The sequence below is a fragment of the Cyprinus carpio genome, chromosome A9, assembly GCF_018340385.1.
Source record: "Cyprinus carpio isolate SPL01 chromosome A9, ASM1834038v1, whole genome shotgun sequence".
Taxonomy (NCBI): Eukaryota; Metazoa; Chordata; class Actinopteri; order Cypriniformes; family Cyprinidae; genus Cyprinus; species Cyprinus carpio.
The window spans coordinates 7,941,910-7,966,479 of record NC_056580.1 but is presented as its reverse complement, the minus strand read 5'-3'; the positions used below and the strand labels follow the sequence as shown (position 1 = coordinate 7,966,479).

General features: G+C 40.2%; 1 protein-coding gene across 1 annotated transcript in view; it reads left to right on the top strand.

Moving 5' to 3' along the window:
• Positions 1-13,475: 13,475 nt before the first annotated feature.
• Positions 13,476-24,570, top strand: part of LOC109084896 (unconventional myosin-XVI-like) — a 50,707-nt gene continuing 39,612 nt past the window's right edge. Inside the window, 5 exon segments of the mRNA XM_042763078.1 lie at positions 13,476-13,572; positions 13,663-13,704; positions 17,722-17,829; positions 17,832-17,878; positions 17,880-17,894. Coding sequence (XP_042619012.1) covers positions 13,476-13,572; positions 13,663-13,704; positions 17,722-17,829; positions 17,832-17,878; positions 17,880-17,894 — 309 coding nt within the window.

Sequence of the window (24,570 nt, the reverse complement as noted above, 5' to 3'; positions counted from 1 at the left end):
CGCTCAGGACATGTTGTTTGCTTATGAAGGTTGTGTACACATTATAACTCATATAGATGTCTGAAGACTATACAAAACACAGTGTCTCAGACTGGGCATTCAGCCTGAGGCCACACTAACCGTTCAACAGGTGTGCTTTTCGGTGTAGTTAGGTAACGATTGAAGAGTATGTTCAAAAGGGAAACACTAGCATGTGGGAAGTACTTGCCCACACTAATGTGACCTTATATGTTTGCACAAACACGATGCACCACCCCTTATGGTATAATGGGACTTTGTACAGTGGCGAGGCTAACTAGAGTAACACTGTGTTCTGAGTATGCTTTGTGTGTTTGTCAAACACACACATATTCACAACCTGACCTTTTTCAGCAGGACACTGTGTCTAATCTGCCATAAATCTGCTCATTAACAGGAGGATCGCTCTCTCCCATCAGTGCAGCACGACCCTTAAGACCATCACCACACATAACATAACACACAGTCTCTCAGACTTCGCCTGTTACTTTACATTCATCTCGCTGTGCTGTGAACATATGACTTTCCTCGTCTCTTTCTTCTACACACCAGTTAGAAACAGTGGTTATCAAACCTTGTTAGACTTCACCACAATGTCCATAATGTTCATATTTGTCCGTTGGTCACCAAGCCCTATGTATGCGATGTAAGATGTCTGGACCTTCACCAGGCTTTAACTCCAAGTTTTTATTCTATTTCAGCACCAGATTAGACATGCATCCTTTTTCTACAACCCAACAAATATCTGTTCAGTTCTGTATTTAGAGATAGGATCAGGAGAGGAGCAGCAGCACGTGTTCTCAGTGTATGCCAAACGTAAGTAAAAGGGAAGTTGCAAAAGGCATTTCAACACAAATTAAATTTGATCGCTGTAAGTTTAGACCCAGACTTACAAATGTATAGACTGTGATTGTTGTCATTGACGTAACCTGTGATGTGTAAATGACCTTTTTTTTTTTTTTTGTGTTTTTTTTTTTTTTTTTTTTTTTTTTCTTTTTAGAGTCTGACTCCCAGCCACTTTGTTTGCTCTCTCTTTCAGGAGGTGGAGAATTTTGGTTTGTGGGCCTGTCTGCCACGCGCTGCACTTGTGAGGAGTGCGCGTCACCCCGTCCTGACCAGACGCGGACACTGCGTTTGTGTCTGGCCGCTACAGCTGCTAGATAGAGGCTCAGTCCGTTGCAGCTGCAGCATGAGGCCAGCAGGGGGCCGCATCTCCACCCCCCAGAAAGTTCTGAAAGGATAGCCTGGGGAGGGGGGGGTATGATTAGCCAGAAAGACTGGTTCACGACCCACCATACGGGGTTGTTTACATCAGTTCTACCGTGTCGCTAATAGCAGACCTACTCACTACGCAATGGAAAACTCTCTCATGGCACTCTAATACACCACATACACCCTCTGTTATACAATTTTGTGGTAATCGGTCTTTTTAGCCAACACACATGGCACAGGGTCACCTGTTTTTCCGTAAAGCTCCCCCTGAAGAACAGCAGGAGGAACAGAAAGTAAACGTCTCTGGGAGCTCTCCGTGTTACATAATGACACATAATACTGACCATGGGTAAACAAGTGAAGTCAGCAACACGCAAATACAAAAACTGATACATTCGCATCCATATGAGTTCCCGGCGTTGTGGATACACCAGAATCATTATATAAACATGCCCCATTTATGTCACTCGCAACCGAACAACACCCTCCGATTATGACAGTGCACTAGCAGCCAAATGCAAAACAGTCATATAAAGTGCGTAATAGAAAGTAAATGGGAGGCCTGGAGTCAAAGTTGAAAGCCGGACTCTGCATGTGCAGCGTTAAAAACATTTAATGATGACACTGAAATCTGATTGGATGAGCCAGGTTCAAACCCTTTTTGTTACCATGGTATTGGGGATTGGTAATTATTTATAAGAATTTATGATACCGCATCATTGTTGTGTAGCGTCGCACCAGTGAATTTTCTGTTGGAATTCAGTGCATAGCTGTTATGTATGTTATATGATTTAATTATTCACCCAAATGGAACAGAAAAAACAGGCATTGGGTGCTGCTGAGCTGTGTCTTAATTCTCAGTTTTGTTTCTATTTAGTGTATTTGTTTTTTTTTGTTTTGAATTCAAACAGTGGGTCATCCAATCAGAATTTAGATTGTGTAACTGTTTTGTCCTCAGATTATAAAATGTGTATGAATGGGATTTTTTGTTTTTTTTGTCTTGGCAGTGGCTGGGATGTCTGCAGGTGAGCCTTCTGAAAGATCATAGGCTCTGCCCTTCACCGCTGATGTGCAGTGTTTTCAAAGGTACGGCCTTCACGTTTGCCACTAACACCGCCATCATCCAACACCATTAAACGAAACACTGGTCAGTTAAGGATTTGTTCACTTCCAGAAGGTAAAAATTCCTGATCATTTACTCATCCCCAAGTCATCCAAGATTGTTTATGTCTTTCGCTTTCGTCAGGTCACGAAAAGACATGAAGGTTTTTGAGGGAAAACATTCCAGGATTTTTTTTCGTCCATATAATGGATTTTCATGGTGGCTAACGCGGTGAAGGTCCAAATTGCAGTTTCAGAGCAGCGTTTAAAGGAAGGGAATTAATTCTTGGAATGAACTAATTCGTTTAGAAGTCAGCTTTGTTAGGGGGGATAACACCATACATGTTGAAAATCTACTGATCACCCGTGCATTGAGGATTGTACGGGCCTTTGCTCGTTGACAAACTCATCGATGCATGTGGCCTCAAGGGTTTGGCTTTGGGATTGTGTTACTGGCGAGCCCAATTTGTCACAATTTGGATAACTGACTTCTTATTCAAAAATCACAGGCAAATAAACACATAGTTCATTTGTGAGCGTTATAGACTGTTGTACATGTTGTGCCGTTTATAGAAAAAGTGTGGAGGAATGTATGAATCACATGTGTCTGGAGGTTAAACTAATTCAGCAATCCAGGACACACCGACTATGTCCTAAAATTACAAGCACACTTGGCATTGTCCTTGTGTTCTGGGTGGTCTTGTGATTTGGCTCTCAGGCTCCTTCGCTTTGTCAGGCATCTGTGCCTCCCAAAAAAACAACTTCGTGTAATCATTTACTCCTTCAAAAATGCATGGAGTAGTAGTGTAAAACTGGTGTCTACAGCACGGTGGGCGCTTTAGTCCTTCTGGATTCATATATTTGCCTTGCATGAGTGGAACAGATCAAATGATTTACATTGTTCTTTAAATCCTGGACATAGTCCTAGCTCTAGAATTCATGGCACAATTAGCCGGATTTTCGCTTAGTTTGAGTCAATTGTCTTCAAAAACAGGGCGGAATAATGGGTTTCATGAATCTATTTAATGGCTCTTAAATGATGTGAAAGGGGAAAGAATATCAATCATAAACTTTGGCTTTTATCAGACTTTGACATGGTGGCTTTTGAAATTTGCATACTTCAGTTTCCAAATCATTGGAATATATGGAAAAGTGCAAGCAGTATGCTCTTACGTTTCTTAAGTTGGAACCCAAAAGTAATTGTAAGTGAATTATAATTTCAAGAACAGTACTTTCTTTCACGAAAGTTATACAGATTTGAAAAAGACATGATGGAGGAAGTAAAATCTATTAAGTTTGAAGTTTGGGTGGACTAATCTTATGATGATCTTTTTTTTTTGATAAGAGCATTCCTGTAACACAAGTAAGAAACTAATTCAGAAAGAAATGCGCATCTGTACACATGCCACCGCTTGTGTGCGATGTGAGTGAATGAAATATATGGACACGATGCCTGAACTCTCGAAATGCGGTCAATTATAGGGCACTGACTGATGAGGCCAGACTTTGGCAAATGGGTGCATCTGGAATGTTGACGCAGCTGTGGCCAGGACCATGAAGGGCATAAGCGAATGTGGGTATATTCAGTGTGCTTACATCATCCACAGGTCACATTATCGGAGTCCAGGGCCCATCAGTGTTGTCCTCCACATGTCATGTGCCATTTCCTCTCTCAGCCAGCCACCATCAACAATAGGCCGCTTTGTTTTTTCAGCTACCCACATGAGGCGTATCCGTCAAACTGTGACCCCCTGTCTCAGTTTGTTGTTCTCGTTGCTCTGTTCCCCCTTGTTTGAGCAGCCAGTCATGGGGACTGTTTGCTGTTTTTTACTCCCGGATCCCGCTTCAGTTTTCGCTCTCGCTTTGCTATCTTGGTTCCTGCTGGGTTTCCGTGCTGGCATCTTCGCGCTGGGCCAGCACCCCCACCCAGCCTGGTTGGACTTTGTGGTTAAATAATTCATTTGCCCGCCACCCACTGAACTGAACACATGCCCTTCTTTTGGGCATTTGGTCTTGTCTGGCTCTTCCGTTTTAAACCTTGACCCAGACCCGTTGTTGGTCTAACGGTCGCCGTATAGCTGGCCCGACATATATATAGGGGATGCACGGTTACTGAATTTCTCTCTACTGCCACCGATTTGTTGCTTGGTTCTGATTCATCAAGCCTGGCCTCCGCCCGCTCTGGCTCGTTTGGGGTTTTCCGGCACCCCTCTCTCTCTGTTAATGCTGTACCCCTCTCCATAGTGGTCCTCCACTATAACATATTAGCGGATCACAACCTTACCCCCAAGAAGCTCAAACTCTTATCTTCAATTGTTCTTTCCTTCTTTTCCGATCTGCTACTCCCCCTGCCCTACACACCGCCGTGGTTTGTCTTCAACTCCAGTTCCCCATTAGGCCCTTTCCTCCCCCCCTGTCTTCATGTCTGTTCGCTTCCTTTAACCTGCCTGCATCACTCCCAGTACCTAAGCTCTCATCTCGTGTGTTTTGTTTACTTGTTCGTTTATTTCTTTATTTCTTCTCCCCAACCTTTGGCCCCCCTGCCCCTACCTGCGCTGAGGCCAATGTTAAGGGTGGACCTTGTTCCCAGCTATTTTCTTCGCCCTGTTGTATGGCGCCCTGCTGCACAAATTCCCACCCGTATCATACGTGTCCACAAGTGACCTTATGTTTGGATTTTTCTGATCAACTTAACAGCCTTTGAGAGCTGCGACTTTTTTGGGACGCCCAAGCAGCACAACGTTCTTTGGGATTCTGGCCAACGGCGCTGCCCTTGCTCAAATACCTTTGGTGCCTGGCACCTCCAAGAGACCCTGAGCACCCTGGCTGTGACCTCCGCGAGGAGATGTCATGTAGCAAACAGAATTGTATAATACGACACCACGCGCAGTCGATAGACCCTGTGTATGGCTCTCCTATTTTTCACTGTAGGTTAAAAATGAGGTTGTGTACTTGACCGCCCTAAATTCTACACAAGAGACATTGTTGATTGGAACATTCTGCATGCTCCTTTATGATCGCCAAGATATAATTGTTCCGGCTGGGTATCAACATTCTGTTCTAAAACGATCAGTGATGTTGTTCATGTGCAGATAATTGGCTATTATCATCGATTACCGATTTCTTGGCTGAATACATCAGATTGCATCCCTAATAATTACATTATACATAGTGGGGACCAACATCCCAACACAACAGTATGAATAACTATGCTAGTCTTGAGGATGGAAGACAATGTAAAAAGGCCCACTAATCTGGCTTGACCATTGCCCTCTGCTTCAGGTTGATGGTTGTAACAAGGGCGGCCACACAGTGTTCGGAAATGTCCAACCATCACAGAGATCTCTTGGCCAAAGCTCTGTTGGACGACTCTTCAGCTTCTTGGTCAATACCATTAACTTTTACCTCCAAGGCTTGAAGAAAGCACTGGGTAAGATGCGGTTGCATGTGTGTGTGAGCGTGCATGTGAGCTTAGATTCATGCTTTTAGATGGATACATTTTCCTTTGTGCATGTGTGTGTGAATGAGAGACCTGAATAAAGGGAGATCGTGATTGAGTTATTGTGCATCTCAGCAGCTCACCAGAACATACTCGGCTGGTTAATAGTAGAAACAAAGCAACCAAGTCCCTTCTCCGAGACCTTCTTGTGCTTATATTAGGTAGTCAAACACAGTTAGGTTTTTGAATTATTCATATAGTGTATGTGAGGACATCTGCCATAAAGCACCTGAAGGTAAGTTGACAGAGCCAGTAGCGTCGATGAGCAGGAAGGACACCCCTCCCGTGCTGTTATTGCCATTATGAGAAAAGGTATCTCGCGGGCTCCTAAAAACTGAAATTTCCATGGAACGACCAAGTATGTGTATTCACACACAAACAAGTGTCTCAGTGGAGATCACTCCATCCCACCCGATTCCACCATGCCTCACTATCCCCCAAAAAAAAACATAAATGAACTATATCTCACCTTGGAAGACATATGTAATGTGCACTTCGCAAAAAACAATTAGAAAACTTGCAGCTTCTCTTAATGACTGTAAGCTGTAAAATACTTTCATAATATTGCTGTTGTTTATCGAACTCACATTACTTTTTGAAATGGCTGTGGTGTGTCTGTGTTCCTAGTACATATGCATATACATATATGGTTGATACTTGTTATAATGCAACGTAACAGTTATTTTATTCATGAATGGCAAACTTATTTTCAACTTTTTAGCAGTCAGCAAAGTATTAATTTTGGATCCTGTATATGGATGTTGAATCCCACATCCACACAATTAAACAGCCATTGTCTTTTAATTTTTATGAAAGTTTTAGTATTGTAACTAAGAAAACCAGGGTCTCTTCTGTATCCTTCTGAAAGTGTGATCAATAACTGGGCCAAAGCCGGCTTTGCCTGTTGTGTCCTCGTCATCAGTCAGCTCGGATGCCGTTTTGGATAAGGCTAATGTTTATCGAATGTGTATTAGAGAATGTTTATATGGGAGTCGCTGAGGGGCATGAATGATGTTGCAATCAATGATGGGCACACCCACGTACACTGGGCTTATTGGGACTTTAAAGTGCAGTTTGATGTGTTAGGTGTAATTGCTCTTTCCATTAAAAAGATTTTTTTTTACAAATTTTTTTTGGGCTGTGTGAGTTTTTCACCATAAAGATTTGATATGATTTTTAAAGTGAAAAAAAAAAAAAAATAAAAAAAAAAAAAATTATATATATATAAGCTTCTGGTTTGTAGACGCGGTTGAACAGTAATTATGGACAGCAGGAATGTCGGGACAATGAACCTTTTGTTTCTTAGTAAACCTGCATGTACTTGTTTTTTCATGGCAGGGACCTTCAAGTGTTGTTGTTTTTCTTTCTATTCTGACTTTTTGGACTATCAGAATGTATGCACTTAAAGCACAAGTGGTTTCAAGATAATTTCTTGGGCTCAGGTCACAAATCAACTGTTTATACCGACTCCTCTCCTCTACCAATACTCAAATAGATTCCATATGTTTTGGACAGTGATCCTGCCCGTGAGATAAGCATCGGACATCTTTGGCTTTGAGGAATTCCAGCGCAAGGGTTATGAACAAGGTAAGGGGAAGAGGACTGAGCACCGATATAATTGAGAACAATCAAAAATACACTTTTTAACATCTGATTGTGACCTTTTGAAAGGTCTTTCAATGTCATTGTAATGTCACAATGAGGTTTTAACATGTTCAGCAGCCTTTCTAAGTGCAGTCTTGTCCTTAGCTTTTCATCTGGACTCTTTGTAAAAAAAAACAAAACACAAACTGCTCACTCACCACCTGGATCTCTGGGCCTCCTGAAAACCCCCTCTGACTGGTCCTGTATGGGTTTGATTTGGAGCTGCCACAGAGCCAGTGGGAATGTTCAAGGCATTGTGCTCATGATCCTGTTTTCCCATTTCAGAGTAAAAGCACAGTATGTCTCCTGCTTTTGGTTATCAGACTTTTTAGACTTAACGACAGACGGGGTGTTCTTCTGCCGTTTTGTTTATTTTTGTTTTTTTTATGTTTCCACGACACAGGCATTTCATTCTATGCTGGAGACAGGCTATTTTTTTGGACTCTGCTAATGCTGACTTTATATATCTGTTCCACAATATGGTGTGAGCTGCCTTATAGGACTTTATTTTGAAGGCATCATAACGTAGTGTGTTACTGACACATTCATTTAAAATCTGCTATTTGGAAAGTTTATTATTTCGAAGAGTTTGACCAAGACATTCAGTATATTTTACAGTAAGGTTGTGAGGATAGTGAGAAAGATGAGTTTAATCTTGTTTGGCGTTTATGGAGTTTCGTGTCCCATGTTCACTGGTGGCGGTGTTCTGAATGGATTTTTAGGTAATAGAAGTAAAATGTGGAAAATATAGTTAAGCTGTTGTTATTCCCAGGACCATTCAATATACCTTATTGACTTTGAAACCCAGCAATGGGGCTTTTTTCAAGTTAGAACTTCATTTGCCAGGTTTTCGAATGCGATTCCTGCAGCACGTCATGGTATGTGTAGATAAGATTAGAAAAAATATTAATTAATCTCTGAATAATATGTCAAAAGGACTATTAATGCTTAATTAATAAGCAGCTGTTGGTGTTCTAAATCAGTCAGAAAGGCAGCTTTCTAGGTTTCTGTAAAGAGCCTATATGTTTGACTCCAGATATGGTTTCTGTGTGTCCCACAGAGGTCGGCTACACAGGCGAAACAGAGTGACAATTGAAACTTTGTTTTTTAAATTGGTTGTGAAACCATTACTGCATTGTTGTGGTCATAATTCACAGAGCTGTTTTATTTGGGACAGGAGCCCCGGAGCCAGACCCAGACGCAATAGCGGGTTGCGTGCCATATATATTACATTACATTTTTTTTTTTTTTCAAAATCTGAAGAGTTCAGCATGAAATGTAAAGCAGGCTTCTGTCAAGACCCCGTTTGTGTTATTTTAGTGTTTTGGGAAGAGAGGACCAATGTCATAAGGCTAAGACTCCACATGGCGGCATTGCCGCCCCCTCGCCCAGATATACTCAGTAGCCACATCTACTGTGACGAGATGGTTTTGTACCTGGGCAGAGGAGGTTGTTACGTTTCGAGAGTGGCGGCGTGATGGTGGTTCTCCTCAGATGACACCACTGGCATGCGACACAAAGGAGTCTTTGTGCAACGCGTTAGGGTTTGACACATGAACCATCGGCTAAAGGATTTGAGACACCAACCAATGCCTTGTTGTCATAGACTCTATAGGGAGGATGATGAGGTAATTTAGGGTCCACGGTAGAGTAAGGTTCATGTATAAGCAGAGCTCCTGTCTGAGTTGGTTGTCCACTTCCAACTGCTAAAACTAGCTGAGGATCTACATAGGGAGCTCATGGAGCAAAAAAATAATAATAAAATACTTAAACCAGCCTGAGTTGATTTTGCCGGGTTTCCTTAGGCTGTTTTAGATGGCTTCTGTCTGGTTTTGCTTGGATGAGACGCAGCAAGTCCACCATGGGCAAACATTTAAGGAGTAGCAAACCGGCAAAGGACTGGTTTGACCTCGTCCGTGAGGCGCCACCAAGTTGTGGTTTTGGTGTAACAAAGCACACAATGTTATTGGTTGGTACAGCTTTAATAAAGGACGCATTGAAAAGAGATTAAATGCCTCTCTGTAAAAAATGTCCTTTGCCGTTGACATGATGCGACTGTTCGTATCAGCTGAACAGGTTCATTAACAGCCGTTCATCCAAATTGTTTTTGCACCAACTTTCAGACCCGAACATACCTTTAGACCGATTATTTGATGTTCAGATGGTGGATCAGCATAGCCAATACTAAAATACAGCAGAATTTTGGGTGAGTATATTTAAAAATCGTTTCCCTCAGTCCTAGAACAAAGGGACTTTATTTGGGTGGGTGTTGAAGTTGTTCTTTCTGTGACCAGTATATTCATCTAGACCACTGTCAGGAGGGTGGCAGGTAGATGTGTGGGTGTGTGTGTGTGGCTTGTGTGTGTGTGTGTGTGTGTGGGTTTGCCATTGCTGGAGTATCTTCCTTGGACAGGTTGCACCAATGGTGTTATATCGGGATTGGTTGCTGGAAGATATAAGTGATTACCCACAATGACCCTGGGAGATTCATGCCTTGTGATGATTGTCGGACAAGTGTGGGGAATTCTTACGAGGGACACTGCGATGTCGGAATTACTTGTCCTTCTAAATGTTACGCACCGTTAAACCTCCTGTAAAGGAAGGAATTATGGTCTTTGACCTCATCAAGGTTATAAGAATTAGAAAACAAAAAACAAATGAGGTGCGGGATAGGGTCTGTATGCTCACTTGGGGCATAACAATGACCATACAAGTAATCAAGTATTAGAATCAGGTATGAATGAAATCTCTAAGTTCTACAAAATACTCAGCAAACATACTCTTTCTTTAAGTGCTTTCTATATATACAATTACACAAACAAATGTGCCATCTAATTTTTTTTTATTTTTCCATTACTAGGGGGTTACACAATATAACAGAATTGACAATAGACAAGATAGCCAGCCCAAATGTGCTGGAAGAAGGACAATCAGCCGTCGTTTTTTCCTGCATTTTGGTTCATTTGGTGGCGGTTATCGTTACAAAACTCGTGTATTTTGAGTGTGATGTGAGTAAGAAAGTGTTGTATCATCATCTCTGAGTAAGTGTGGTCTTTGCATTAAGATGGGGGGCCTTAGTGCTTTCTTTTCAGATTGGCTCTAGAGTCCCACGTTTGAGATTCTATTCCTCCATGGATGGATTTTTTGTTTTTTTGTTTTTTTTTTGCTTCATTGCTCTGGACTTCTTCCCTCGTTTTCCTCCACGCTCTTCATCTCAGCTTTCATGAGTGTGCAGTCTTCCCTTCGGACATCCTGTGGTGCTGTGAAACCTCGGATGAGAAGATGATGAGGGCCACGCACTCTTCCTAAATTGCTTGTTCGTCGTTCACCCGCCATTTCGTTCCATGTCGCCGAGTCTGTACTTCATCCAGTGCGTGTTGCCACATTAAACTTTGGAAGATGCCTTATGTTGATACAACCGATGCCGTATACCCACTCCGATGAATTTAACAGTATCAAAAACAGCTCCATCCATATACGACCTTAGCTCTTCTGAGAAAGCTATGATGAAAACATATCTCAAATCAAAAGCCAGATGGATTGAAGCTGAAGTGTGACTGAAGAATTCTTTTGTTTGGGGAGAAGGCCACCATCTACTCTTTCTACTCCATCAGAAATCGTACCTTTTGTCCTCATGGAAAAGCTTCTATGCTCTCCCTTGTAGTGGTTAAGCACTTGGTATATATACACCTTATATGGATTTCCCACTGTGGTTCCCTGCTTTGGCTTTTTAGACTTCCTTCCATTTAGGGTTCCTTGTTTTTTTAAACTTTCATCTCGGCAGGATTATGCTGATAAATGTTTAAATGAGTCCAGTAACTGCGTTGTTAGGATGAATTCCTGGAATCAATCCCGCTCACTGAAGCGTGTGGAACAAGTGAGTGAATGGTGCGAGGGGTTAATGTTGAATGCTTATTATAGCCATGTTCGTTAAGAGGTAATTAACGTACATGCCAGCTCTTTGTGTGCAGATTAAACTGCCTGTCATTAGCTAGTGGTTTGGCACAAATATGTGTCATGGCTAAAGTTTAATGAGGAAGCATTGTTTGTGACCACGTCAACAAAGGTGTATAAACATGAAAAAATGAAGTGAATTAAGCCGCAGCGCGTCACTGAAAGTGTATTATATTTATATTTTACGCTGTGGCCTAACAAAGACTTTTGTGTTTTTTGTGTCTGTATCTAGCTGTGCGTGAACATGGTGAATGAACGGATCAGGCATTCAGTTCACCGCAGACGTGCTCTTCCAGCAGGAGCAGCAGGGAATGTCTGCAGGAGGGGGTTGCCATGGAAACGCTACGCTGGGCCACGGCCTCTCCGGCAACCAGACAGCGGTGCTGGACTTCTTCTTCCAGGTACGCATAAGAGCGGCTTTTTCCGAGAGCCGTGGAAGGAGGGAGGGAAGGATAAAAAAAAAGAAGCTGGAAAAGCTTTTTCCCACCCTGAGTAGGCTGGAACCCTGTACAAGAGCCCCTCCTGTTGCCTCTTTAATAGCTGTTACTACTACTAAACTGACTGGCCATCTCTTCATTTACTGACCTCAATAACGGATGTCCTCACTGACTGTTTTATAAGGACTAACACACATCCAGACGTGTTGAATTCCCTTAGGGTGTCGCAAAGATGTGATAAAGCCCTCTTTTAAATGACTCTATTAGCCATTTGTCAGATGTGACTATTTTATGAGTCTTGAAATGACCGAGTGACACAGCATTTTACACACAGAAGCACATTTTCTCTTGCCACACACACATCTGTGTATTGCTACTACCTCATTACATATATGTATAATATTCTGTGTATATTTAAATGGGTTTCACAAGCTTTTAGACAGTCTGTTTCTCAGGGAGCAAATAAATCATATAACAAAAATAATAATAATAATTCAGAAGAACAAAGGGGCTAACTAAAGCAATAGCCCAGAAAATACAAATAAATATACAAATAAAATAAACCGTGCCTTTTCAGGTTTTTTGGTAAGTCTAAACATTGTTTTTTAGGACAGAAATTGAACAAAGTAATCAAATGTAAAATAACATTGCATATTTGACTGTATAAATTAAAGATTAATCCTTATTAAAGTTACAAAAGCTATTCAAGCTTATCAAGCGCAGTGAGTGATTTTTCTTGTCTTTTGTTGTTTGATTAACATTAAAAAAGTACTGTCCCTTTAAGATCCAGTACCCTGATGTTGTACATTCAGCCGACTATGTCTGCTAGGATCTCACCAAGACAGGCATGTTGACAATTTTTGTGTGAATTTGTCTATTCAAGCACAAGACTTGAAGGGAAATCAATATTTGCATGCTGAGACCTGAGACCTGAACGCAGGTTTGGTCAACACCCGGGTGCTGATGACGGGGGCTAAATGACTGGTCCATATTCCAGTATACGGCACTCGCGTTGAACAAAGTTTTACAAAGAATGACTGGTTTGTCCACATTTTTTGGTTCATCACTGTTGTAATGTATTTGGAAGCCAGAATGTGTATCCGTCGACAGAAACATACATTAGCTGAACTCTTTCTGTTTTACATGTTACTTAAAAAAAAAAAAAAGGCCAGGTGCGTTGTCAGATTTAAGTTGAACCGTGGGTGGAGAATGTATGGTTCGATTTTTTTTAATTTTTTTTTTTTTTTACAGACAACCATTTACTGTTCACCATTTACTGTTGTCCCAAATGTGTGCATGTGTGTGTGTGTGTGTGTGTGTGTGTGTGTGTGTGTGTGTGTGTGTGTGTGTTACAGAAGCCTCAGGGTGTGCTGTGTATCATTGATGAGGAGAGTCAGTCCCTCAGGCCATGTGAAGTCAACCTTTATAAGCGACTGCAGATACAGCTGGATTCCTCCGGTACAGACGCCGTCTCACTCACAACCAAGGATGGCAACGGGAACCCCCCACCCAAAGACCAGGGGCCATCATTTACCATCACTCACTACGCCGGCAAGGTGGTTTACGGGGAAACTGCGAGTTCACCACATGCACATGCTGAGTTCATGGTCATGTGCTCAACCAGAGCCTCACACACAAACACAAGCCCACAGTCACCACACTTCCAAGAAGCCCTCCAGAGAGTCAACACGCTATGTCATGCTGAGAGTGAGGGCTATTCTTAGCGCTGAACTCATGTGTGTTTTGTGTGTCCTCTATTGCAGCGTGACCTATGACCTGACCGGCTCACTGGACAAGAACAAGGATTTTCTTCCCCAAACATCTTGTTTGTTATGAAAAGTAAGGATTGGGAGTTTTGTGTTCTAGTCATAACCTCTATATGGTCAAAAAAACTCACCATGGTAACTGTAGCTCCCATCAAAACAGCTTAGGTGCTATAGTAGGGTTGTGACAGAGAGGAAACTTTCCCACCGGTTATGGACGTGTGGGGAGGGTTAGTTCTCTGGAGTTTTCCCTCTTTCCCTCGCTTTTCTTCGCTTTTAAATAGCTTGTAAATGCCCGTGCACATTTTACTTTAACTTTTGAATTAGCTGCAATTCAGCATCAATTGCTTGAATGGACAACAACAAAACAGTACAACGACAAACTTACTTATATTAAATGTAGAATTTTTATTAACAAAACAAAACAAAAAAAATACACCATGTTAGAGGCCTAATATAAAATAACAAATAACTTACACAAAGTTTAGTTATTAAAAACTGAAAAATCAGCAAACACTGTGGAACCAAGTAAATAAGAAACAGACCTGTTATAAGCAAAACAAATAAGAAAGCTAGGAAGCACGGCATACAACCTTGATGTAAAATGAAATCAATTACAAAAAAAATTAAATAAAGTACAAATCAGCAAGCACTATAACCAGATAAATAAGAAACAAAATGTAAAAAAATCCAAAACAATCACTTTAGATAAAACTTAAAAGTCAACAGCCTTTTCAAAATCCAAAATATTGCCAACCACGGCACTTTTGCATTTAATTTTTAAACTAAATCTTCTTCCACCTTCTTGTAATTCTCACCTCACTCTTCTTGGTTTAAGGCTAGATGGCTACGGCATGCGCATATTAATATTGCGTAATTTTTGTCACACTGAACAACAGTAATTACTGTATTTGCATTATTGTAAGGGGTAGGTTTAGGATTGGGAAAGGTATAGACGTTAATAAACCACAGTCTAATAGGTAGCAAAATAAATCTATTGTTACTTTCCGGCCCTAGCTTGTATCCCTTCTAGCCACAGCCCTACAATTTAAAATAACTGTTTTCTATTTTAACATATTTTAAAATGCAGTTCATTCCTTCTGAATTTTCAGCAGTATTAAGGCCCGTTCACACCAAGGACGATAACTATAAAGTAGTGGTGGGCCGTTATCGGCGTTAACGTGCTGCGTTAACGTGAAACTCTTATCGGGCGATAAAAAAAAAATATCGCCGTTAATCTATTCTCAATCAGCAGTTTGGGAGCTGGGTCTATACTACGCAAGCTATGATGACTTTCACCGTGATAGTTTAGCGCGGATGTATACCTAGACGAATTGCACTGTAGGGGCGAGAACGAGTCTTCGAACCTGTGTGTATGCCTACTGTGAAATTACCAAGCTTCCCAAAAAAAAACCTCGACAAGACTCACGCCTGTTTCACACATACTCCGTCTGCAGTGCGTATGCAGTCTGTGTGTGTGGTGCAGAAGCAGCACGGACTCATTGTGCTTTCACACAGGATGCGTTTGCAGTCCGCTACTGATCCGCGGCTGTTTAGTCCACAAACACAACATTTGTTTATTATTCTATATTTCAAACCATGTTTAAAAAAAAAAAAAAAATTGTGCCTCTTATCACAGAACAGTAACAATATTTCATAATATACGTTTTTTTAATGCTGGTCGTAGGAGGCGGCATGTTAGAACATTGCCGGGTCGGCTTCTGTGTGAAAGCAAACACGTCCCGGGATTGATTCCGGGATTGATCCCGGGTTGGGGACCTAGTTACATTGCCGGGTTCAGTCCCGGAACGAGCGCTGTGTGAACAAAAGCCAGATCTAATGCCGTGTCGTAGTGATGACGCGCGTAATCGCGCGACTCTTTTAGCGTGTTTTGAAGGCAGATCAACGTTCGCGACGTGACGGAAACAAATATGTTGCAAACTGTAATGAAGCAGAGATCGTTAGTTCTCACTTTCCGTGCTGAAGCTGAGATCGTTCGCCAGCTTCAGTGAAAGTTAACGTGCCTAGCGTTTTTGACTCGTACATTACACGTCACACCCTGATATCACGTGTCTTCACGGGACCTTTACGGGTTGTGTGTGAACGCACGCACATATTCCGGGTAATCACTGGCAGTGTAAAAGTGCAAAATCTAGCGACCCAGGTACAAATGCCGGGACACATTATCCGTGTATTTGCCGGAATCGCAGTGTGAAAGGGGCTAATCATAGACATTACTTTAAACTTAATAAATATAAGCAACATATTATTCATGCATTTGACTTCTAGGTTTGCTGCTCAAGCATGGGGCAAAACATTTAAACACAACAATTAGCCTACTTTTCTTGTTGGGATATCGCAAATATTTAAAATTAAAGCACCATTGACAGAACAGTCGACTCTCGTGCCTTTTGCATTTAAATCTTTATTAGAAGCAATTGCACGGTTCTTAATGAACTTAGTTTTTTCTGCTTCCATAAAAGTGCATAGGCCTATTACCGCAAAACAATGCGCCGTCATTTTAATCGCTGCACTGCGCAGACGCACCGCTCCTGGAACGCACTGACGGACCGCAACCGCGTGAACGCTGGAATCCGTTAACATGGTGTGCGTAAAAAAAAAAAAAGTGCAACGCATACGCACTGCAGACGGAGTATGTGTGAAACAGCCGTAAGGTTGTTTGCAACTTGTGCAATGCGGAATTAATTTACTGTAGGAGTTCTTCCAGTCTCAAGTACCACCTAAACGCAAAGCATCCCTTTGCTAATGCGGAAGATGCCGGGCCAAGCAATGTAGCGCAGGGGAAGGAGTCGTCGTCAAACTACTATGTTTGAGTGCAGCACAGCATCTATCCGTACTAACAAGTACATCTTATTGAACATAATTTGAATGGCCTTGGGCAGAAGTCAAATGAGCCATTTTAATCTAGATTATCTAGATTAATTCCACAAGATTACAGTGAGATTAATCTAGATTAAAAAAAATAATTTATGCCCACCACTACTATAAAGATAACTATAAAGATATAGTTCTAAAAAATCATCCACACCACAACTATAACGATAAAGACAAAGAAAAAGACAAAGAGATTGTTGGAATCACTTTCAAGATGATTTTTTTTTTCCAGCTGATGAACGATAAAAAAAAGACAGCAAATCAGATTCCATCCTGCTGTAACGAGCTTGAGAATTTAAAGCGGCAGACGAGCGTGCACTTAGAATAAACAGAAGATATCGTTCACTGGTGTGTACGCTAATATCGTTATCTTTATAGTTATGATTCTTGGTGTGAACGGGCCTTTACTCCAGTCTTTAGTGTCACAAACAGTTGTGCTGCTTAATATTTTGTAGAAACCATGATACATTTTATTTCAGCACTCTTTGATGAATAGAAATGTGAAAACAGCATTTATTTGAAATATAAATCTTTTGTAACAATCTAAATATCTTCTCTGTCACATTTGATCAACTTAATGCATCCTCGATTAATAAAAATATTAATTTCTTTAAAACAAATCTATAAAAAAATCTTACTGAATACTAATGCTCCACGTTAAAGTTCTGTTAAACATAGTTTAGTGTAATTACAAATGGATTATTTTACCGTTCGTGCTGAACTTATTAGTGGATAGATTGCCACAACATTCTAGACTGTTTTAAAAATCAGTAGTGAGTCATCAATCTTTTGTGCGCTTCATTGTAAGAAAGTTGTATGTAAGACAAAAAAAGTGTAGTACGTTCAAAATAATTTACCTACTGTTGCTACTTAGCTAGTTACTCCTCAATGTTGTGGACGTGTGAACTGTGATCTTAACATTTGGACCTGCTGCAGTGCATTTCGTGTTAAGTTTTAGCATTCTCCCTCACTCTATTACACCTCCTCCTCTCCCCATGTTTAGCAGGTCAGAGGTCAACATGAGGTAGAGCATGTGATCACATAGAGATTTGAATGGGGTGCTGTATGTTTGTTTGTGGGGGATGGGTGAAAATGAGGGGAGACGATTAGGCTCTGGTGCCTGGCATTAATTAAGCTCCAAACATGTATTGCCTTGTGTTTATTTTCTCTCTCCATCTCTCTCTTCCCCCCTGAGCAGCAAGTGAGAACGTGCTCATCCATCAAATGTTCCAGTGTAAGCTGACTCAGACGGGCTCATTGGTTCCCCACCACCAGCGACTGAAGCTCCACGGGCCCAAAGGCACTTTGCTAACAAGAGCAATACACTAAATCCTGCAAGAGACGCCAAGAAATATGGTGGAACTGAACAAGGTACCTAAATACAATAGTGGAATCTTCACAGCCTATTGGCACCAATTTCATTTTAACCTAATTATTTTTAAAGTGTTATTATATCTAAAATATTTGGTAACACTTTAGAATAGGGAGCACATATTCACTTTTAACTAAGAGTTTTCCCTGAAAAAACTCCTAATTTGCTGCTTATTAAGAGTTAGTAAGGTAGTTGTTTAGTTTAGGTATGGGGTGGATTATGGGATATAAATTATGGTCATGCGCGAATAAGACATTATTATGTGCTTTATAGTTACTAATAAACAGCAAATATGCTAATAAGCATTTTAATAATTTTTATCATAAAAGTATTATTATTTATATTTAAATAACCTTTCATATATATATATATATTATATATATATATAGATATATATATATATTATATATTAAAATACACAATTTATAATAATATAAAAAAATGCTTTAAATTCTAATAAAAATAAAACATTTCATATAATATTTATATATTTATTTGTTTTCTTTTTATTGTGACACTGAAACCTTCACAGCCTAATGAAATCAATCTAATTTTTTAAACACATTTATGTACTAATTGTGTATATTTATGTATTTGTTTGTGTACTTTTTTTCGTGACTACATATTTTTATTTTTTTATTGTAACTAAAACAACAATGATTTATTGAGAGAGTGGAGAAAAGTCAGCTCTGGATTTGATGTGAAATTGCTTGACTTAAAAAATATATATATATGTATTCTTGTCATATTCAACAATAGAAATATCCAGTACTTTTTAATGCATGGTTTTGGTCACGCACATGGGCTTCCTCAGTCCACTGTGACGTAGATGTCTGTACTCAGTGTGGCTTCACAGTCCTCTATAAACGCATACAGTGACGATTATACACCACATGACTCTGCCGCAAACATGACCGGAGCTGCCAGAACAAACTGTGGCTTTTCACAAGCTGTAGTATTTTTAGCTTATCGAGTCTACGTTGGGAAGTGACCTAAATTAGACACCGTTACCCTAAATACATTCTGTCCATTGATCAGCTTTCCACAGCCAGATATCCCATTCAGAGAAAACACAAGGCTTTAACAGACTGCGTCACACCAAGCACAAACACACACGTATGCGTCACACAGCTCTATCTCTGCTGCGTTTCTCAATCACCCTCCTCCCTTTTCTACTCTCAGTCTGTGTTTCTCTCCTACTCCGTTTGTATTTCAATGATGTGCAATTTCATTTTCACCGTTTCTTTTTCCACTCTCTCTCTGTCACAGATCTGAGATGACTTCTAGTGTAAATCTCACAAAAACACATCAGCTGAGGATCCAGAATTCATCTAAATGTTTAGTAAAATGTTTAAAATAATTCTAAGTGTGTATTTATATTTGTGTGTGTGTATATATAATAAATAGTGATTATTTTTATTGGCTCCCCATTTTATTGTTAAAGCAAAGTGTTTAAATACATCGTACAACTATCAGATTAAGGACCAAAAATAATTAAAATATTTGTGTGAATAGCTGTGAATAGCAACTTTGCATGTGTTTCATCCAATCATATTGCATTGTACGGAGCCCTCTACATAGAGAAAAAAAGAAGACACTGCAAACGTGGCCAAGAATTAGGAATTTGAATTAGGAATTTGTTTCAATAACTTAATATGTTCCTTTGTTTAATTCCCTTAATAATAATGGGTTATTTTTATTGTTTTAGTGAATTGTTATTTTTAATTAGTGGTCATGTTGTACTAATTTGCTATCTTGTTTTAGTTCAGTTTACCTAAAGGAAACAAATTAGTACAACATGGCCATGATTGACTTAAAATGCGGGAACAAATTAATAAAACATGGCCATGAATTAATAAGTCGTGGGGAAAAAAAATCTTAATTGATGGCCACAATGTATTTATTTATTTTTTTCACCATGTTATGTGCAGAGCTCTGCAGTGTTGCTGTTTTGAATCTTTTTTTGTCAACAGTTATAATTCAGCACAACTATTTTTACACTGAATAATTTGTTAAAAATAATATTTTGCATCCATTAAGTTACATAATGAGATGAAGATGAATTCACTGGGTTATTGGAAAATATGGAAAATATATCACTATATAGTTCTGTAATATATAAGATAATTTAAGTTGAATTTCCATCATGCATAAATCTGTTGCGATCAGTGCAAATGGTCATAATGATTCAAATAATCCTTCGTTTTTTTTTTTTTTACGCAAAATATAATTTTATTTATTTATTATGATTCTGATGTTAAATATTACTGATACTGTAAAATGTTCTTGAGATTCACCCTTGACTTTTATAAGTCACATTTGACTATCACTTCCATTCTTTCTTTCCTTCTTCTGTTCCTTTCTCTGTCTTTTAATCATATATGTCATCTCTCCTTTCCTCCTCTTCTGTCAATATTCAGGTCAGTGCTGTGGTGTGTGTGTGTGTGTGTGTGTGTGAGAGAGAGAGAGAGAGAGAGAGAGAGAGAGAGAGAGAGAGGTTGGCTCAGTCTTATGTAAGACACCCAGTACATGAGCCCCTGGTTATCCACATACCCTGGTTTTACCCTCTTACATAAGCAGTAGTTCAGTTCTCATAGAGTGACTGGGACAGTAATATGAAGTAACATGATGAGATCCTGCTGTGGCTTGAAACAGAAAAGCACAAATGAGTGGTTTGTTTGGTTTGGTTTGCCCTTTGATGAGAGAAATTGGATGAAAAAGTTGCACCAGATTTTATTTTTCTTTCTTTTGTTGTGTGTCATGAAAATGAGTAGATTTGGTGTGGTTGCGGTGTTTTCTGGGAATCAGGGCACCCCGAAGGGATTTTGATTTAAAGCAGCAGTTTGCTGTGAAATCTAATCATTTTCTATCCTGCTGAGTAGCTAAATTAGTGAGCCGTGTCATCAGTGTCTGGTATTTTTTTCCCCACCAGAAAAGCTGTTTGACTAAGAAAAAACAAATTGTCCCTTTTTACACTGCACAGTTTGAACTACTTTTGTTTTTAAAACATTATATTACATTTAATTGCTTCCATATGACATGAGGGGAAAAAATATTCTAAAACCAGCTATGCATTCAAGTGATTAAAAGTGAAGTAAAGACATTTAAATATGGGTCAAATATGAGATCCCATTGAAATTAAATTTACAAAAGTGATTTTCTATATATAGAAAGCATATTAAATGCAAGTAAAGTGTCTACTTTAATGCTTCAATAAAATATCAAAATGGGTGAAATAATGTTCTATCATTATTTAGCATAACAGATATAGTTATGTAAAAATGCAACAGCACTTATTCTGGCCTGTTCTTATGCTGTTCTACTGAACTTTCTATTCATGAAAGAAACCTGACAAAAACAGAGAATGAAAGCTGTATGAGTCAAAAGAATCAAGACTCAGACACACCATCATAGGTGAACTATCATTAAATCCTCACCTCAATCTAGAGTGACTTACTGTGCGTTATTTTCCAGAACAGACTCCCTCCGGGGTTAAAAGTGCACAATGATCATATAGCCAAACTGTGATGTCTGTAACTTTCCAGTTCCTGAGTCACCTTTAGTTCAAATTAAATGAGCTGCTTTTGAAGTAGTGACCTAGATCCAATAGACCAGTGGTTCTCAATTCTAGTCCTCGCACACTACTGCTCTGCACATTTTGCATATATCTCTTATCACTTCAGACGTTTGCCCTTACCTTGGCAATACAATCCCCATTGGCTTTTTTTGTTTGGTTTTCCTCGACAGACTGATATACTGTTTTACACACACACACACACACACACACACACACACACACACACACACAAGATTCCACCCAATCAGCTTATCTTTGTAAAATTTGCACAGCTTCTTAAATAACGAACATCAGCCAATCAAACATTATATTATGACATTATGATAATTAAGCACTATTTAGTGATATAACTAGTGATTAGAACTAAAACTTGGTAACCATGTATGAATGCATATTTTTAATTTTAACTGAACTTGAATAGTAATTATTATTAAACAATACTACTACTACTACTACTACTATTATCTGCTGGGTTCATGAATATTAATCATGTTGTCAGCGTTCGCTCAAGCTGATTTGCTGAAATCAAAACAGGGACGGTAATAGATGAGCGCCAGCCAAGGAGATTGCTGTTTGCGCACTAGCTCCGCCCACTACTGGAGAAACCGGCATATCTTCTGCTTATTCTTAAAAGCTGAATAATTCTAATTGAATTCCGTTATTTTGACAGAAAAATATAACCAAGAATAACATTTACATGTAGCGTGTTGATTGAGCGTGGTATGTAAGATTGTCACTCTGTCTCTTTGCATGTGTGTGAAACAGTGCTCTCAGCAAATCAACAGCGAGTCGTGCGCCTTCACACTAGAGTTTACGGTGTGCCAAATACAGGTGCACTGCACATCCATTGAGTACATCCAAATAGTACAGATCACTTGACGGAGAGCAAAACTCTCAAGCGCTCAGTCAGCGGGTTTATAGAGTGAAAATATATCTGTGCTCAACTTGTAATGAGCCTCTATCTCACATACTGGAGAGTAAAATCTAAGAATTTATTAGCCAGTGGCTAATATTAGACGTTATTTAGTCACCCAGAGTAAGATATGCAAGTGATTTACTCGCAATGCAGAGGGTTATTTCCACCAATGGCTTGAATAGGGTCCATGTAGAGATTCAAGTTCAGGGTGTACTGTCTCAGGATTATCAGGATGGCCTGTGCTGCTTTGTATTAGAATCTGATGACAAAGGAAACAGATAGACACAGTCAACCTTTAACAGAAATATTGTCTGTATTTCCCTTTCAGGTGAAAATACAGAAATCTGGGTGTATATCACTGTGTGTTTGTGTTTGTTTGCGCTTGCATGATTCATTCATAGCTCCTGTACAACTCTGTTGCCATGCCAATATCATCTTAAAAGGGCATGAAGATGAATAGTCACATCTAGAGCACATCTCCTCCTTCCCCTCTCTAGTCCTGATATATAGAAGCCTCACAAACACTGAAGTCATTCTTAAAACCCATGTATGCCATTGTGTTAGCAAAATATGAAAGTAAGTGGCATTTTAAAGAAAGAACACAAGCACACTTTAAGCAAAACATTTTACAAAAGGTTATTAATTATAAAGCAAAATAGATGATACAACGAAATATCTGGACTCTTTCTTGTGAAACATTTAGCATTGTGTTGTTGTTTTTTTTTTAGCTCCATATTCTCAATATATCATATTATATGAACCATAAATGTATCAAATATAGGCCTAATATTCAAATTAGTCATTTTATTATTATTATTATTTAAATGTATTTATTTATTTTTTGGTGAGGCTTTACAGGGTTGTAACAGAGACGCTGAAGTTTGGTTAGAATCCATGTGCAGAAGTTTATTAAAGGTCAAGGCTTTAAACAGATGTCGATAAACAGGCAGGGGGTCAAAACCAGAGAAGCAAGCTGATCGTTCATCATACACAGGGACAATGGCAGAGACAATGATGGAGAGGTAGGCAGTGAGTCCAAACATAAACATCTGTCCAATCAGGTGTCAGAACAAAAGGGCAGAGTACAAATACCGTGAGTCAAGAAGTCAGGCAGGATAATACACAGGTAAGCAATCAGGAACAGTAGAGGAATAACGCTTGGTAAGGCAGATGAACTGGCAATACTTCACGAATAGCACATGAACAGGTCTGAGTTTATATGGAGGTCAAACAGGAAGTGGAAGCAGAGGGAGTGGAGCATGGTCAGTACTCGGGCGAGGGCTCCCTCTGCTGGTTTGGTGTTACAGAACCCCCTCCTCTAGGAGTGACTCCTGGAGCTTGACGTGGACGTCCCCATGGTCTTCGATGCTGGGTGGTCGGGTTCTCGCTCGATGAAACTCTTCGATGAGAGATGGATCCAGGATGTCCCAGGCAGCAACCCATGACCTCTCCTCAGGTCCATAGCCCTCCCAGTCCACCAGATACTGGAGCTGACCTCCTCTTCGTCTCAAGTCCAGTAACACATTCACCCTATATGCTGGAGTTCCATCAAGGTCCAGTGGTAGTGGGTGGTTCTGGGGCTTCATGGCCAGGGTCAGCTCCCAGGTGGACGGGTTTGAGGAGGGACACATGGAAAGAGGGAGAGATACGATCTTGAAATCTTGAAAGGGCCAACATACCTGGGACTGAGCTTCCTGCTTGGTAGCCGCAACTTGATGTCTTTCATGGAGAGCCAGACCCGTTGTCCTGGTTGGTAGGGACGGTGTGGGTGACGTTGTCGGTTGGCCTGGAATTCCTGTGTTCTCACAGCTCGCTGGAGATGAACATGAGCACTGTCCCACACCCTCTCACTACGTTGAATCCAGTCATCTACTGCAGGAACCGAGGAGGGTTCGCCAGACCACGGAAACAGAGGTGGTTGGAATCCTAGGATGCACTGGAAGGGGGTTAGACCTGTAGAGGAGTGAGTCAGGGAGTTTTGTGCGTATTCTGCCCATGGCAAGAACTCAGACCATCTGTGCTGTTCCCAGCTGCAGTAGCTTTGGAGATATCTTCCTATTTCCTGGTTGAGTCATTCGACTTGTCCGTTGGCTTGTGGGTGATAGCCTGACATTAAACTGTTTTGTTGTTGTGCTTCTCTGAGTTCTTCCATGATATCCCAGGAGACTGGGGCTAGGATGAT